The sequence below is a fragment of the Diaphorina citri genome, unplaced genomic scaffold (genome assembly GCF_000475195.1).
Source record: "Diaphorina citri unplaced genomic scaffold, Diaci psyllid genome assembly version 1.1 scaffold1237, whole genome shotgun sequence".
NCBI classification, from domain to species: Eukaryota; Metazoa; Arthropoda; class Insecta; order Hemiptera; family Psyllidae; genus Diaphorina; species Diaphorina citri.
In genome coordinates, this window is record NW_007378666.1 from 17,065 (window position 1) to 34,609 (window position 17,545).

The 17,545-nt window shown below is 38.3% G+C and overlaps 2 protein-coding genes across 2 annotated transcripts; one reads left to right on the forward strand and one right to left on the reverse strand.

Annotated features, from left to right (window-relative positions):
• Positions 1 to 9: 9 nt before the first annotated feature.
• LOC103514863 (zinc finger protein 271-like) lies at positions 10 to 5,236 on the reverse strand. Its single transcript, XM_026827717.1, has 9 exons — positions 4,946 to 5,236; positions 3,843 to 4,003; positions 3,507 to 3,594; positions 2,204 to 2,611; positions 1,598 to 1,872; positions 1,055 to 1,109; positions 765 to 865; positions 496 to 613; positions 10 to 14 (listed from the first exon to the last, which is right to left on the reverse strand). The coding sequence occupies exons 1-9, from the start codon at positions 5,058 to 5,060 to the stop codon at positions 10 to 12; spliced, it is 1,326 nt and encodes a 441-aa protein (XP_026683518.1). The 5' UTR covers positions 5,061 to 5,236.
• Positions 5,237 to 7,920: 2,684 nt separating this feature from the next.
• Positions 7,921 to 15,739, forward strand: LOC103514864 (WD repeat, SAM and U-box domain-containing protein 1-like; the record flags this gene model as incomplete). The annotated part of the gene is made up of 4 exons (XM_026827718.1): positions 7,921 to 8,109; positions 8,294 to 8,439; positions 14,986 to 15,185; positions 15,657 to 15,739. Coding segments are annotated over 4 exons (618 nt in total), but the record flags the coding sequence as incomplete, so codon positions are not given.
• Positions 15,740 to 17,545: the final 1,806 nt, after the last annotated feature.

Consider the following 17,545-nt stretch of genomic DNA (forward strand, 5'->3'; position numbering starts at 1 on the left):
ATATTTAGATTAACCTGGAAAAATATAGAGAAAACGTTGGAAAAATAATAATAATAGTGCTTATTTATACTGCTCGCATAGGACTGAAAAGTCCCTTTCCTCCAGCAGTAGGATACTACTATTATTGTAATCAAATTCTCAAATTATATTGAGGATAAAATTCCATACCTCGGCTGGGATTGAACCCACGCCCTCCTGTTTAATTATTTACGTTTATTTATTACGTATGTTCTTTAAGTTCTTTTCTAATAATTTATTTTAAGGACATCTGATAAACTGAAACAAATAACTACATTGTTGTCCTCAGACCCAAAAGTAAATGGTCAGAGGAGAGAAAGACTGACCATTCATCCAGAATGAAGATCTACTGGATGAAGAGAAAACATGAAAAGAAGAATTACGTGGTCTTCTTTTTATACCAAACTTTTTCGTTCTCGGATGGACTCCGTTTTTTTTTAATGCTCCTATCCTATGGCAGAGAAGTTAACAACTTACCAGCCTGGCTGAACGTTGCATAACATATGTGACACTGGTGAGGTCTCTGACCATTGTGTTTCATCATGTGGGTTTTCAATGCGTTCTTCTGATTGAAACTCTTACTGCATCTGTCGCACTGAAACGGAAAAAAAAAAAAATCTGGTGTGAACATCACACGACTTTCCTTATCCTCTTGAATGATACCCCTAGACCGAGACTAGATAGGTTCTAAGTCGTTTTTCCCTTAAACCCCTCATTTAGTTTTTGACGAAAAAACTTCATTTTACCTTGTAGGGTCGTTCCCCGGTGTGTATTCTCAAGTGTCGTATAAGCTGACTAGGTCTACTGAAACATTTGCTACACACATCACAATATTTACCCCTAGACCTTGAGGCTGGAGATTTCTCTCTTGGCTGGAGAACTAGGCTGGAGAGAACTAGGCTTACTAATATTGTTTTCTTCTCCCTTCAAAATAGAATAGTATATACTCCTACCTTGTTTATCCTGCTCGAATGAGACTAAAAAGTCCCTTTACCCCAGCAGTCTAAACAAGGTCTCGTGTATTTTATAGGTTTGAGGGACTTGAGTGCGAGACCTTTCCTATATTTGCGACCACTGATGAGGTATTTCACCTGGGAGAGAAAGAAAATTCCATTATTAATTTAAATAAATATACAGAGCATTCGAAAAGTCTTGGAACCCCTGAATATTTTTTGAATGGCTTAAGATGAGAAGCTGAAATTGAATAGACCATAACTCCGGGCCTGGTTGTTAGATCGATCTCAAACTTTTCGAACGCTCAGTAATAATAAAAAGTTACTAACCTCTGAATGTGTAGTCGAGTGGTGAAGAGCACTGACTCTCAACCCGGAGGTGCTGGGTTCGAATCCCTGCCAGAGCTAAAATTTTCACCAACCAAAAATTTTGTCCTTTATATTATGTTTAATTATTTATGTACGTACTGAAATACTGAAAATAAATAAAATAAAATTCTACCTTCTTATGATACTGAACATGTTTCTGCTTTTTTGTTTTTATGTATTGTGCATAACGGTTGTTTCAAACACCCAAAAATATGTAAATGTAAAAAAAAAAAAAAATAATAATAATAAAAATCTACCTTCTTATGATATTGGACATGTTTCTGCAGCTCCTCGTCACAGGTCATCACAGTTTTACACACGCTACACATCAGCTTCTTCTGTTTTTTCACAGGTATACTAGACCCTGGTTCACCACCTGGTTTCTCTAGTGGGTTCTCTCCGACTGGGTTCTCACCCCCTGTTTCAGCGCCTGGGTTCTTCCCTCCTGGTTTATCGCTGGATAGTTTATCGCCTGCGGATGTGGTTTCTTTAGAACGTTGCTCCTGGGCCGCGTGTTCTAGGGCGTGCAACTCTAAAGAGTACCTTGTCAAATGTGACAAGGATATGCGACACGAAACTTTTGGTTAAGACCGGTGCAACGCTTGGCGGCATTTTACCGCTTTTTGGCGGTTTTCGGTGTTTTAACAATTTCTCGGGAACGGTAGGTATAAGCTAGAGACTTGAAATTTGGTATGTAGTTCACAAATGTGACGAGGATGCAACAAAAAACGTTTGGTTGAGATGGTTGCTGCGCTTGGCGGCATTTTGACCGCTTATGGACAGATTTCGACCGTTTTTTGGCGGTTTTCAGCTATACCGACTAAACGGTTAGAGATATGGTAAAAGTTAGGGTAAAATAATACTTTTCGACAGCTCTAAGTTTTGTGATGATCCAGATTTGTTTTCAATCGAAACTTGATCTTTTGTGTGCTTGTTACGATTTTTAATGTCTTCATGTGACAAAGTTTTGTTACTCTGGGAAGTTTGGTTTGACTTTTGTTCTCTTTGTGAAGTGTGACTTTTAGTCTGGGATTTTTGGTTTGATTTCTGTTCACTTTGTGACCGAGTTTTAGTCTGAGAACTTTGGTTGGATTTCTGTCCACTCTGATGTGGTTTATTGAGACACTTCTTGGGTTCCTCTTTTGGTTCACTTCGTACTGGGACTGTGTGGCACTGTGTGTTGGGTATCCAGTTTGGTTGGCCAATAGGAGTGACCAATTCGGAACCCAATGTACTGACTGTGGGACATGTGTAGTCTGTTGACTGGCCACCTGAAAGAAAAAAAAAGTAGAAAGTAATAAATTATATAGAAAAAAAATGTAAAAGATAAAACCAAAGTCAGCCTAGTTGGCTTGAAAGGTAGCATGTATGTCTTGTAAGCACTAGGTGAAAGCCAAAACAGTTAGTTTTCAGCCCAAAGCAAAGTTTATTCTAAACAGACAAGGTTTATTCTTGGAATGGCTGATTTTCTAAAATATCATGTTCTCCTTTCTTCTTCTACTTTTATTTTTTTATATATATAACAGATAAAAAAAAAGTTGTTCAGTTAAACCTTACAAATAGGTACTAACAAATATATGAGTAAAACACATCCATAAGGGAAGTACCTAATAAAAAAAAACTTTACCTGTTTCATTTTTTACAGGCTGCGAGGTATCCTGTGGTGCAACACTTCTGGAAGTCAGCACCAAGTGCCCACTAGGCAAGACTTCAACCTAAAAGAGAAATAAGAATTGTAAAGTAGCTCCTATATCTTGGGCATGTGTGAGGCAACCATGTCAGTAGTTTTTATTTTTTTATTTTTTACAGCATTTATTATTATTATTATTATTATTAGAGTGTGCCAGAATATTAGGTATAACATGTAAATTCAATGAAATGAGCAAAACTTTTAAATAAAGTAGGTAGGTAAACTAAATAGATAGTACATAGTTTGTTTTTTGATAGTAAAAGTTGACAAAAGTTCAACATTTACCTGGTAAGAAGAGTCCAATGTCAAGGACGGCTGTATGCTGTTCTTCTTCCTTCTTCTACTTTTATTTTTTTTTTATATATATATATAACAGATAAAAAAAAGTTGTTCAGTTAAACCTTACAAATATGTACTAACAAATATATGAGTAAAACACATCCATAAGGGAAGTACCTAATAAAAAAAAACTTTACCTGTTTCATTTTGTACAGGCTGTGAGGTATCCTGTGGTGCAACACTTCTGGAAGTCAGCACCAAGTGCCCACTAGGCAAGACTTCAACCTGAAAGAGAAATAAGAATTGTAAAGTAGCTCCTATATCTTGGGCATGTGTGAGGCAACCATGTCAGTAGTTTTTTTTTTACGGCATTTATTATTATGAATTATTATTAGAGTGTGCCAGCATATTAGGTATAACATGTAAATTCAATAAAATGAGCAAAACTTTTAAATAAAGTAGGTAGGTAAACTAAATAGATTGTACATAGTTTGTTTTTTGATAGTAAAAGTTGACAAAAGTTCAACATTTACCTGGTAAGAAGAGTCCAATGTCAAGGACGGCTGTATGGCCACTGAAGGGGGAGTTTCAAGAAGTAAAGCACCCGGCTGAGAATTATCAGTGATTAACTGCAATGGTACCTGGGTCAGATAGGTGATTCCATTCTGGTCAATGGCCAAATTACCGAGTGAATCTGGGAAAAGACAAATAACAGTAACAATGTATAGAACTAAATAGAATAAACCTTATCCTGCTGGAACAGGATTGAAAAGTCTCTTACTAATTAGTCTCACCAAGAAAGTAAGAACAAAATTCAAAGTGTGAAAATCCCCTCCCATACAAATATAGGTCTGGTTTGATGGTTAAAGTTCAACATTGCTAATATTTCAATGAGTTACTTTCTGATGCTTTTACATTGACCCAGCACCTAAATGGGAAGTATTGTGTTGCGAGAATCTTAATTTGAATTTTTCCGCTGTTGAAAATATTGTCACTTGTTGTACATGGGTAGAAGATGCGAATTCGGTTTCATGCATCCAAAGAGAAATCATAAAAGAAGAGAGATATAAATTGTTGCTCGTTTGATTTTCTCCGTCGTAGAAAAATGGTTTGATTTGAGATTTTGAACTGAAAGAAGAAAATTGTAATAAGAAAGGAAAAGCCTCGGGAAAGTAGGGAAATAGAAAGAAATAAAGTGTTAAAGGTAGTTTCCTCTTTCCACATAGTTTTGTACGAGATTTTCTGTGTATTTTACAATAAAGAAGTATACATTTTGTAGTGTTTTTGAAATCCACAAAGTGTTCTCTGTTTTGAAGATCTCCATGGGAAAAGCTAGTTTTCAGTATCATTGAGAAGCAAAATAGCCCTTCCATAAGTCATTCTGGTTTGTAAAAATGACAATTGTCTCATTTCTCACTCATCTGACAATCATCATACTATGCAATGGACATGCTATGATGAAAATCTCCACTGTAGGAGATATTTAATTGCTGTCAAATAAAAAGGTGACCTTTTTAAAGTGAGCTACCTAGGGATAGATTTGTGAAGCTTAGCACACCTATGGGACTTTTGATCTCTACACCTAAATCTCTAGGTGGGTTTTTCGTGTTGGGGATAAGTGATTGAATTAACTTACCTGTAGTGAGAGATGGGTTTACATCATTTGTGAGAATGAACTGAACGTTGTTTGAGAAGTAATCAATAGCTTGAGCGGAGTTTGTAGAGGCAAACAACGGAGTTGAAGATTGCATTTTTCAGCAGTGGAAGCACCTTGACTTTGACGTATTATTGCTCCATTTGACTTCAATTCCTTTGAATAGTAAAGGAAAAAGAAAGAGGAAACTTTCAACTTTCCTTATTCCTTTATCTTTTGCTGAATCTTGTCTTTTCTTTTTTTTTTAGAATAATTTTGAATTTTTAGATTAGGATTAACAGGTAACAGGTTTTTCCAAATGGCGGCACGGGTGCGGTGTGTGCATTTTTAGCGTTTTAGCTAAATTCCTGGCTGCCCATTGGTACCGTTTGAAATTTCTCACGCCGTCCTTATCTTCCGCTGCTCAGGATATTTAGAAAGTCCTTTTCTGATAAGAGCGAAATGAAAGGCGGGTGATTTCAAAAATAGTGCGTTTTTCCGTTTGGATTTTCTGAAGAAAAAAAAAATTGGTGGTTTTTTGGTGGAAAAGTTGGAAAACTTGTGGGAAACGGAGGAAAAGATCTTCTAGTTGGTCAGTGAAATCTCACAAATCATCCAGGTACGTTTTCTGTATTGATGTAGATATCATCATTTTTCATCACTGTATGTTTTACAGATCAATTTTGGAGTAGGTACTTCAAAAATTCTGTGAGTCACAAAGGGAGAATTTCATCAGTTATCAAGGTATTACTAATCAATAGGGGACTCTTATCAATGCCTATTGCAGGTAAATTGGAAATTAAAATGCTGTCTCCATTTATGCATTGTTTGGATAAAGTCCTTCTATCGGGACAGACAGAGTGACAGACAACACCAAAGCAAATACAATAGCCCATCCACTATACCTTTTTTATTACTATTGTATGGGGACAGACAGAGTGACAGACGACACTGAAGCAAATACAATAGCAAATTACTATTGTAATAATAAAGGAAGGATGGGCTAAAAATAAGGAAGAAAAAAAAAATAAATGAAGTTTGATCAAGGGTGGGGTTAATGCCTATGGCATTCTCATTTGTAAGTATATTTGCAAGTTGCAACACAAGACAAACTTAGGGAAAAACATTCTTTTTTATAGCTATGTATTTCACTACTACAAAACATGGTAGAACACCCACATTTTTTTTTTTTTTTTTTTATCTTTTAACATTTAAGCTTAGACATGAAAAAAATCGACTCTGCCGAAAGTTTCGAGTATTGAACCCGGGACCTCTCGTGTACATTTTGTACAAGCCTTGGTGTAGGGTGTAGGTCTGCCTCGGTAGCGTAGTGGTCAAGACGCTCGCCTGGTAAACAGGAGGGCGTGGGTTCGATCCCAGCCGAGGCATGGAATTTTATCCTCATTTATTTGAGATTTTGACCACATAATAATGGAGCTCTACTTAAGGGTTAGGTGGTAGAAAACGCCCCCGGCGTTAACCTCGCCTAGTGGTTACCTTCCACTCAAGAGTCTATTATTATTATTATGAATCTTCACAAAGTCAAGTCAGAATCTATCAGTATGTTACAAACCAGATTCAAATCCCGTATAAGCCCTGTGTATAAAGGCAAGTACACATCTGCTCGCCCCGCGGTAGACCAGTATTTTTGGCGATGTCAGTCGACAGTGTAGACGCTGCCTAGTGTCCCAATCTGCCGGGCAAGTGTGTACGCGCCTCGAAACGTTTCATAAGTTCTATATTTTTCTCTTATATTTACTTATACCGATATGTTGAGGTGTGTTTTCCTTTCCGGATATCTTTGGAAAAGAAACCGATTTCACCGGTTTAAAATTAAACCTAAAAATTGGATTTAAAAAAAAAAACCGGTCTCATTGATGGAGATGAAAATTTTCAACTTCAACGCGTTGGCTGCTAAGGCATATTCAATGGTGTTTACCCACAGGCCGTAATGTAGGAAAACATCTCCCTTAAATGACAGACAAACTCCTTAATTCTTGGAATTTTTTCGTCAAAGAAATATCAAAATTTCATTCAGAGGCCCCTCTTTCAGATAACCATTTAATAAGCGTCCCGTGGCAGCCAATGTGTTCGTGCTATTAAGCTGTTTCCACACGACGATGTGAAGCAGTGAATCTATGTTGTCGAGACAGTGTAGAGTGTACGCTTTCAGTCGAGGAGTTTTTTTTTTTTTTTTTTTTTTTTTTTTTTTTTTTGAAAAGTACTCTAATGTGAACAAGGGAAAATTAAATACGTTCCCCCTCCCCCTTGTGTTGGAAAATAAATCTTATACATAGGTACCCAAAATTATACTTTTTCTAGCAGGTTTATTTGCGATTTTCGGAGGTCCCCAGTTATTTGTCTTTTTTTTAAAAAATGTAATAGAATGTTGTGTGATGTTCACAGCAGATTTTTTTTCCTTTTCTTTGAATTATGCATGAGGAACCTATACAGAGAGGGGTGGGGTGAAAAATGATAATCTTTGTGAGGAGTGAATTTGATGTCTGACAGCTTTCTGTTTGGTGTCAGTAGTTCAAGCAGAGTGGGTCATATGGTCAAGAGCTTTTTTTCAGTCGATAGCCATAGCAATTTAACATTTAATAATAATAATAATAATAGTGCTTATTTATACTGCTCGCATAGGACTGAAAAGTCCCTTTACTCCAGCAGTAGGCTACTACTAAAATCGAAGAGATAAGGAAGGCGAGATAGGAGAAATCCAGCTGTTCCGAGAGCGAAAATTATCCGTTCAGGATAAAATCCGCCCCGGGCAGGAATAGAACCCGCGGCCTAGCGCATATAACGCAGAGCGCTACCAACTAAGCCAACTAGGCTGGCTAGATTCTACTTTATTGCTTCAGACATGTTTCGCCCGTGAGAGCATCATCAATGATATTTTTCTTTTTCCTTAAAATTATTTTTTCTTTTTACTTTCCTTATCCTATATTAAGCAAAGTAATGTACTTTAACACATTATCTCTATTTTCCCCCTCAGTGACAAGTCAATCGCAATATGGGAGTGGACCCCAGGGCTAGGATATACCCAGGCCCCTTTCTCTCCTCTCACGGCACACAACTACGCCATCACCAAGGTCAAATTCTCCCCGGACGGGAATAGCTTCGTGACGAGCGCCTATGATGGCAATATTATCCACTGGAACTTAAAGGTCAGTTGTTACTAAAAATTTGGGAAGTTTTTTTTTTTTTTTCAAGAGGTTTGATAGAGAGGGCAAGATAAAACAACGCATAACAAAGTTATGACCCTTTCAAATCTTGCGTTCTTATTGGGACAACCTTTATCATCAGATTGACTTTCTAATTCTAATGTGTTTCTCTTATTTCTTTTTTTAGGACGGTTCCATCATACACACGTTCGTTCACAGCAATAACAGCGCGGTGCGTAGCATAAGTTTCTGTTCGAAGCAGCATACTCTGATAAGTGGTGGGGACGATGGTAGCATATGTATGTGGAATCTCAATAGCAAGCTCTGTGATAGGTAAAGTAGGAGTATCAATTAATAACAGCGCGGTGCGTAGCATAAGTTTCTGTTCGAAGCAGCGTACTCTGATAAGTGGTGGGGACGATGGTAGCATATGTATGTGGAATCTCAATAGCAAGCTCTGTGATAGGTAAAGTAGGAGTATCAATTTTTCTGCAGGGTTTATACGCGACCTGGAAAAACTGGAAAACGTGGAAAAGTCATGGAATCTGAAAATCGGCCAAAAAGTCATGGAAAATCGTGAATATTAAAAGAAAACCTGGAAAAGTCATGGAATTTGTCACCCACTCGAAAATTAAATATGTTCAAATTAAATATCAAGTTTTTCCAAAAAAAACCGAATAACTGGAAAACGTGGAAAAGTCATGGAATCTGAAAATCGGCCAAAAAGTCATGGAAAATCATGAAAATTTAAAGAAAACCTGGAAAAGTCATGGAATTTGTCACCCACTCGAAAATTAAATATGTTCAAATTAAATATCAAGTTTTTCCAAAAAAAACGGCCTGCGGTACATTCCCCCCATGTTCTGCATATTGCATATTTTATTTAAATGAAGGGGTAATCTTACTGATTTTTAGGTCCCTCCGCCCCCTATTTTTCTGGAAAAAGTCATGGAAATTTTCTGGAAAAGTCATGGAATAGTCGTGGAATTTCATTCCGGGAAAAGCGTATAAACCCTGTTCTGTCGAATCTGGAATCGAACCCGGAATCCTCTGCATATCAAGCGCGTTGCTCATATTCCTTCATGTTCTGCATATTGCATATTTTATTTAAATGAAGAGGTAATCTTACTGATTCTTAGGTACCTCCGCCCCCTATTTTTCTGGAAAAAGTCATGGAATAGTCATGGAATTTCATTCCGGGAAAAGCGTATAAACCCTGTTCTGTCGAATCTGGAATCGAACCCGGAATCCTCTGCATATCAAGCGCGTTGCTGCTCGATTCATACATTTGTCCTAACCAATTTTACATTCTAAAAAGATCTAATCAAGTCGGAGTAATATAAGGCTTGAAATTTTGTCCTACATGTCCTATAGCCTATAAAGGGACTACATGTCCTAATTCGACAGTCTAAATAATAATAATAATAATAATAAAAAATGGCTCTACTTTCACCAGAATCTAAAAATAATACCCTTAGATAGAGGCCATAACACGTTGAATGCACGAGTTCCCAATGGGGGACGGACCCAGCTTGTTTAATGTATGTAGAAAAAGCTAAAATTCATTGATTCTTTTATCTATTTGTTCCTAGGGTACAGAGTTGATTCTACGGGGTAGTGTACATATTGGTAGTAATATGAGGTGTGTCCGATTCTCTCCCGATACAAGACTGCTAGCTACTGGAGGGGATGATGAAACTGTGACTGTGTGGCGTAGCGATGACCTGAGCCTTATCATGTGAGTACGAGTACCCATATGGCCTGTTTTTTTTCCCCCCTAGGGAAACTAATGACAGAGGCCACACTCAGGGCCGTATTGAGGGTTGGGGCCGAGTCCCCGCCTGCCCCCTGTCTCGAACGCGAGTTTTGTTTCCATAGATACATCTAGGAACTGCCATTGCAACGAAATAGTTGATAGGGTGTTTAGATTTTTTTTTTTTTTTTTTTTTTGTATTTTGGTTTGAAAAATCCTATATTTGATATTAAGGTAAACTGTCCTATATTTGATATTAAGGTAAGCTGTCCTATATTTGATATTAAGGTAAACTGACCATATGCACAAAAAAATCCCGGAAGGACGGATCCAGCTTGTTCAATGTATGTAGAAAGCTAAAATTCATTGATTCTCTTATCTATTTGTTCCTAGGGTACAGAGTTGATTCTACGTGGTAGTGTACATATTGGTAGTAATATGAGGTGTGTCCGATTCTCTCCCGATACAAGACTGCTAGCTACGGGAGGGGATGATGAAACTGTGACTGTATGGCGTAGCGATGACCTGAGCCTTATCATGTGAGTACGAGTACCCATATGGCCTGTTTTTTGTTTTTTTCTAGGGAAACTAATGACAGAGGCCACACTCAGGGCCGTATTGAGGGTTGGGGCCGAGTTCCCGCCTGCCCCCTGTGTCGAACGCGAGTTTTGTTTCCATAGATACATCGAGGAACTGCCATTGCAACGAAATAGTTGATAGGGTGTTTAGATTTTTTTTCTCGCATTCTCGGATTTGAAAAAATATCGATCTGCTCCAAAAGCTCTACGTTTGTGAAACAAATCATCCCTACTCGTGTCGGGGTCTATGGACAAGACAGTGAAACTGTGGGACGTAAGTTGACTAACCCTATGTGGGACGTACCTAATGTACCTCTGTAGGGCTTTAGGCTAAAGTTATCTTTGTGGGACGTAAGTTATGACCTTGCCAGAGTATCTCTCTCCCCATTGGCCAGTCTTCAAGGTCACACGTCAGCGGTTACCAGTGTGAGGTTCAATCATAAGTCGTCCCTACTCGTGTCGGGGTCTGTGGACAAGACAGTGAAACTGTGGGACGTAAGTTAACAACCCTTCTCTGTGGTCGAGTGGTCAATAGAATAGAATACAGTCGGACCTGTCAAAAGTGGGACCTGTCTAAAGTCTAATGTCTAGCTTTAGTTTTCGGCCCAAGTCAATCAAACTTTGCGGGGAGGTTCTTTATAAAATGTAGGTCAAAAATCTCTTGAGTATGAACCTCGAGAAGTGTACGGCCGCTATTCAAGACTTTAGGTTTCGAAAAAACTCAAAAATGTTCACTCTTCTCAGGACTTAAGTTTTCGGACCAAGTCAATCGAAATTTGCAGAGAGGTTCTTTATAAAATGTAGATGAAAAGTCTCCTTGGGACCAACCTCGAGAAATGTACGGCTCGGCCGCTAATCAACTTTTTGACAAAAGTCCTTAGCTGTAACTACATCTAACAAACCTAGCATTTACCTAGGTAATTTCCCCCCAGGTGCCCAGTCTGACTTGTATCAAAACTCTCGAATCCCACACACGCTACGTAACGTGTTGTACATTTTCCTGTGATGATAGCCTGCTAGCTTCTGGATCGAACGATAAGACGGTCACCATTTGGGATATGCTCGCTACGTAACGTGTTGTACATTTTCCTGTGATGATAGCCTGCTAGCTTCTGGATCTAACGATAAGACGGTCACCATTTGGGATATGCGAGGCAACCTGAGTGTGGACGTGCCTTTGAACTATTGCTGTGTAAGTATTCAAGTAGAATAGAATATACCTTGTTTATCCTGCTCGAATGAGACTGAAAAGTCCCTTCACCCCCGCAGTCTAAACGAGGTCTCGTTTATTTTGTGGGTTTAATAACATAATGTAATAACAAAAGTTTAGAGGTCTCCAGTTATTTGTCTTTTTTTAAATGTAATAGAATGTTGTGTGATGTTCACAGCAGATTTTTTTTCCTTTTCTTTAAATTATGCATAAGGAACCTATACAGTGAGGGGTGGGGTGAAAAATGATAATCTCTTTGAGGAGTGAATTTGATGTCTGACAGCTTTCTGTTTTGTGTCAGTAGTTCAAGCAGAGTGGGTCATATGGTCAAGAGCTTTTTTCAGTCGATAGCCATAGCAATTTAACATTTAATAATAATATAATATTAGTGCTTATTTATACTGCTCGCATAGGACTGAAAAGTCCCTTTACTCCAGCAGTAGGCTACTACTATTATTGTGGTCAAATTCTCAAATTATATTGAGGATAAAATTCCATACCTCGGCTGGGATTGAACCCACGCCCTCCTGTTTAACAAGCGAGCGTCTTGACCACTACACCACCGAGGTAGGTTGTAGACCGAACACCGAAAGTAGACCCACTTAAAGGAAGAAGCTTAGACATGAAAAAAATCGACTCTGCCGAAAGTTTCGAGTATTGAACCCAGGACCTCTGGTGTACAAGCCTTGGTGTAGGGTGTAGGTCCAGGTAACAAGCCTTGGTGTAGGGTGTAGGTCTAGGTAACAGCCACTGGGCCAATGGAATTTTGGAGCCCTACAATGAGCCTACTGGGATTGTTGAGATACATGTGAGCACAAGTGGCCATGGAAAGTTATTTAATTGTTTTTAATTACTTATTTAATTGCACTTACTTACTCATTGATTGTGCAGGCATCGAATTCCCAAACATAAACTGAAACAGAGGACTGGAATAGTAGAAAATGTTCGGACCTCTGGGTTCTCTATCTAAGCTGTCATATTTTAGTCTGCATAGAATTAGAATTTCGCCTTTCTAGACACCTTATTCAACTCTTCACGCTCTCTTCACCAAGTTATTTATTTACTACGCACATATTTACTTACTACTTGATTGTACAGGCATTGAATTCTCAACTTAAACTGAAACAACTGGACTAGTAGAAATGTTCGGATCTCTGGCTAAGCTGTGATATCCTAGTCTGCATTCTGAAATAGAGGACTTGCCTGCCAGACTAATGGGCAATGCTATTAACAGTGTAGATATATCCCATGGAAAACTCATAGCGGCTGGCGGAAGGTAAGCAACGGCGAGCGGAAAATCTCCGTGGCCGAGTGGGTATCACACTAGGCTTGCACGCCGGAGGTCCCGGGTTCGATTCCCGGCGGGGTCGAAGTTTTTTCGGCTCTGTATTTAGAGTTCTGTGTGCACTCAGCCTCGTGAGGACAATTGAGCAGCGACCAGTGGCGGCATTGCCAGTGTAAAAAGATTATTAAAATATGGAAAATGATTGCAAAGGAGGCACTTAGTAATGTAGTGATATCTATAAATGTTGTGAAAAAGCTCTGATTTGCCGCAAATATTTTGAGATTTGATTGATTTTTTTTTTTATATTCTTTTCTTTTCCTAGTAATGATGTCTTTCCCTTTTTGTGTCTCCTCTCACAGTGATAAGAACATCTGGCTGTGGTCCTCCCAGGAGGGGGCCTGGGTCCCCCACCCCTCCTCCCCTCTCTCCCCCCACCAATACCCTGTACATCAGGTAGAGTTCTCTAGTTGTGGCACTATGATGACTTCTTGCTCTCTGGACGGAACTGCCCTGGTGTTTGACATTAAGGTAAACTGTCCTATATTTGATATTAAGGTAAACTGTCCTATATTTGATATTAAGGTAAACTGTCCTATATTTGATATTAAGGTAAACTGTCCTATATTTGATATTAAGGTAAACTGTCCTATATTTGATATTAAGGTAAACTGTCCTATATTTGATATTAAGGTAAACTGTCCTATATTTGATATTAAGGTAAACTGTCCTATATTTGATATTAAGGTAAACTGTCCTATATTTGATATTAAGGTAAACTGTCCTATATTTGATATTAAGGTAAACTGTCCTATATTTGATATTAAGGTAAACTGTCCTATATTTGATATTAAGGTAAACTGTCCTATATTTGATATTAAGGTAAACTGTCCTATATTTGATATTAAGGTAAACTGTCCTATATTTGATATTAAGGTAAACTGTCCTATATTTGATATTAAGGTAAACTGTCCTATATTTGATATTAAGGTAAACTGTCCTATATTTGATATTAAGGTAAACTGTCCTATATTTGATATTAAGGTAAACTGTCCTATATTTGATATTAAGGTAAACTGTCCTATATTTGATATTAAGGTAAACTGTCCTATATTTGATATTAAGGTAAACTGTCCTATATTTGATATTAAGGTAAACTGTCCTATATTTGATATTAAGGTAAACTGTCCTATATTTGATATTAAGGTAAACTGTCCTATATTTGATATTAAGGTAAACTGTCCTATATTTGATATTAAGGTAAACTGTCCTATATTTGATATTAAGGTAAACTGTCCTATATTTGATATTAAGGTAAACTGTCCTATATTTGATATTAAGGTAAACTGTCCTATATTTTTCTTGATCTGGAAATTGAAAGCAAATTTGTCCCCTTATTTTCTTGATCTGGAAATTGAAAGCTGGAGTTATCCGTAACTACGGATAACTTTTCCCAAACCTAGAAAATTTCCGGGGTTATAATTTAACTACGTATAACTTTAATAACTTAACTTAATTTCCACAATAAAAATTCGACTTACCATTTTCATCCCTTTTCTTCTTCAGGAAAGCGGGGAAATGCTGCACGTTCACGACACGAAAGACTCCCCCCTCACGTGCGTGGCCTACTCCCCTCTTCCCCCTCTCCTCGTCAGCGGCTCCCTAGACAAAACCGTCCTGGTATGGGGACTCAATACGGGTGCCCTGTCCCAAAATGTGCCCGGGGGACTCAACACAGCCCCCCTGTCCCCAATTGTGGACGGATCCACAAGTGGGGACAGAAATTCGATCCGGGTGGACCAGGTGGAGTTGAGTGAGGGTATCCCGGCCGAGATGATGTGCCCCATAACGCATCAACTGATGAGAGACCCGGTATTGTGCTCAGGTAGAGTTTTTTACCTCTAAAAAGATCTAATCAAGTCGGAGTAATATAAGGCTTGAAATTTTGTCCTACATGTCCTATAAAGGGACTCTACTTGTCCTAATTCGACAGTCTAAATAATAATATTTTTTTTTTTTAGTCCTAAAAACTAATGTCCAGCACTTTGGTTTTCAGCTCCTGGCTCGGGCACGAAGAGGCCGTGTCAACCCTGGCCCTGTCCCCCGACGAGCAGTGTTTGGTCAGCTCTGATCTGACGTCCCAAACCAAAGTGTGGACCGTGACCGGAGAACCCCCGCAGTTGTTGTGCGCTGTGCCCGCGTTCCACGAATTGGGAACCAATGAGATCAACTTCTCTAGTGTGTATGGGACACGAGGTGAGTGGATACCAACCACGGGCAACGTTACTTAACATATTGATTGTAGACTCAGTAAATTTGTGAAGGTTCATTTTAAATCTCTAAATATGAAAATAACTTTTACTCTTCACTGGTTTTGAAGTGAAGAGTAAAAGTTATTTTCATATTTAGAGATTTAACGTTACTTAACTTGAGTGATTTAACTTCTCCACTGTGTATGAGACTCGAGGTGAGTGTAGTGGTCAAGATGCTCGCCTGGTAGTCAGGAGGTTGATCCTAAGGAGACTTTTGATCTACATTTTATAAAAAACCTCTCTGCGAAGTTTGATTGAATTGGGCCGAAAACCAAAGTCTTGAGAAGAGTGAACATTTTTGAACTTTTTCAAAACATAAAGTCTTGAATAGCGGCCGAGCCGTACATTTCTCGAAGTTGGTCCCAATGAGACTTTTGATTTATATTTTGCAAAGAACCTTTTTTTTTACTTCCAGGTAATTCGACGCGTGAGTATAAGCTCGTTTCGTGTGGCAATGACGATAATCTACTCAAGCTGTGGATCCTGTTTTTTACCTAGCAATCTCACACTTTTTTTTCCTTTTAGGCACTTTAACACTATGGACAGTAGGTCATTCGGGCTCTCACATCTTTCAATATTTATTCATAATCATTATAATTAGGGGATAAATACTGAGCTAAACACGTGTTCATTAAACTTTCATTAGATGATTAGGACCTCAAAAATGGAGGTTTTTTACCTAGCAATCTCACACTTTTTTCCTTTTAGGCACTTTAACACTATGGACAGTAGGTCATTCGCGCTCTCACATCTTTCAATATTTACTCATAATCATTATAATTAGGGGATAAATACTGAGCTAAACACGTGTTCATTAAACTTTCATTAGATGATTAGGACCTCAAAAATCTAGCAACATTAAAGCGCAAAATTTTGGCCAGCCTAGTTAGCTTAGTGGGTAGCGCGTCTGCCTTGTAAGCGCTAGGTCGCGGGTTGAATTCAGTCCCGGAGAGGATTTTATAAAGTTTGATCTCAGAACGGCTCGATTTCTTCTCCCCGTCTTCATTCTCTCTTCGATTTCGAAACGATAAGACCCTAATATTTACAGTTCCCTCGATCAAACCTCTTTAAAAAAATATTTTCCAGCCAAGGTTGGTTTTCTGTTTCTATTTTACAACACAAAGTGGGTAATTAGGTATCCTGTAGGTTTTGTAAACGTTTTTTTTCCCCAATTTTATTTTCATTATTTTTTTATTTATGTTTTTCAGATGGTTATAATTACGAGCGGTCCGCCATTGAGCTGTGGATTTCGAGCGGTCGATCTACCTCCCCTCTCACTAACCAACCCCTCCTATCCACAGACTTTGTAGCCAACTCCGAGCTGAAGACTAAAATAGACGCGTTCATTCAGACCCAAGGCAAGCCGGGGTCTTAGTATTTGATTATACCTCTTGGTGGAATTGCCATGTTTTTATCGTTAACAGATTTTTATACATGCTTTTATTTAACTTGAGAATTTATGATTTGTTGATTTGGGTCGAATTTTGTAACCAAATCGGCGGTCTTTCGGACAGTCTTTTTCCGATGGTATATTTGAAATTGAATGATATTCAGACCCAAGGCAAAGGCAAGCCGGGGTCTTAGTATTTGATTATACCTATTGGTGGAATTGCCATGTTTTTATCGTTAACAGATTTTTATACATGCTTTTATTTAACTTGAGAATTCATGATTTGTTGATTTGGGTCGAATTTTGTAACCAAATCGGCGGTCTTTCGGACAGTCTTTTTCCGATGGTATATTTGAAATTGAATGATGCTCCAAAAGCTCTACGTTTGTGAAATTTTATTGCTGAAATAAAAGAAGTTCCCTCTTGGTTGTGATTTAACATCAAATCTTCGTTGTTTCAAGTTTAGCTCTCACCTCCAATGTATTTCGGGCCAATGTATTACAAAATATTAGACCAGGCCAGTCTGCCAGTAAATTTTATTCCTCTCCCTTACAGGCCAATGAAAGGTCACGTTGAGGCCATCTCCTGTGTCGCGTTCACTCTGGACTCTCACTATCTCCTCTCCGGGTGTGTCCGGGGTAACTACAGACTCTGGAGCATGACACCCTGTATATCGATATGTTTGTATCATCAGGAGGACGCACACGACTTGGGCGTGGCCTATGTGGAATTCGTACCTCATTAAGTCATTGGTGAAATCCACCATTATTAGTGTTTTGCAAGTGCCTTGAAACGTTTGTTTGACTCCTGTGTGATTCTAAACTATTCAATAGCTTTATTCCATAATAGAATTTTGCTAAATAAACCTTATTTAAATCAATATTGTATATATGCGTTGTTTTTTTATTAAGATC

Excerpts from the sequence above, each read along its gene's own strand:
- LOC103514863 (XM_026827717.1), bottom strand. The coding sequence starts at position 5,060 with ATGCAATCTTCAACTCCGTTGTTTGCCTCTACAAACTCCGCTCAAGCT. Across the intron at positions 1,110-1,597 it reads ATGTCCAATATCATAAGAAG|GTGAAATACCTCATCAGTGG; the intron begins GTAGATTTTTAT and ends TTTCTCTCCCAG. Across the intron at positions 614-764 it reads CCGGGGAACGACCCTACAAG|TGCGACAGATGCAGTAAGAG; the intron begins GTAAAATGAAGT and ends TTTCCGTTTCAG.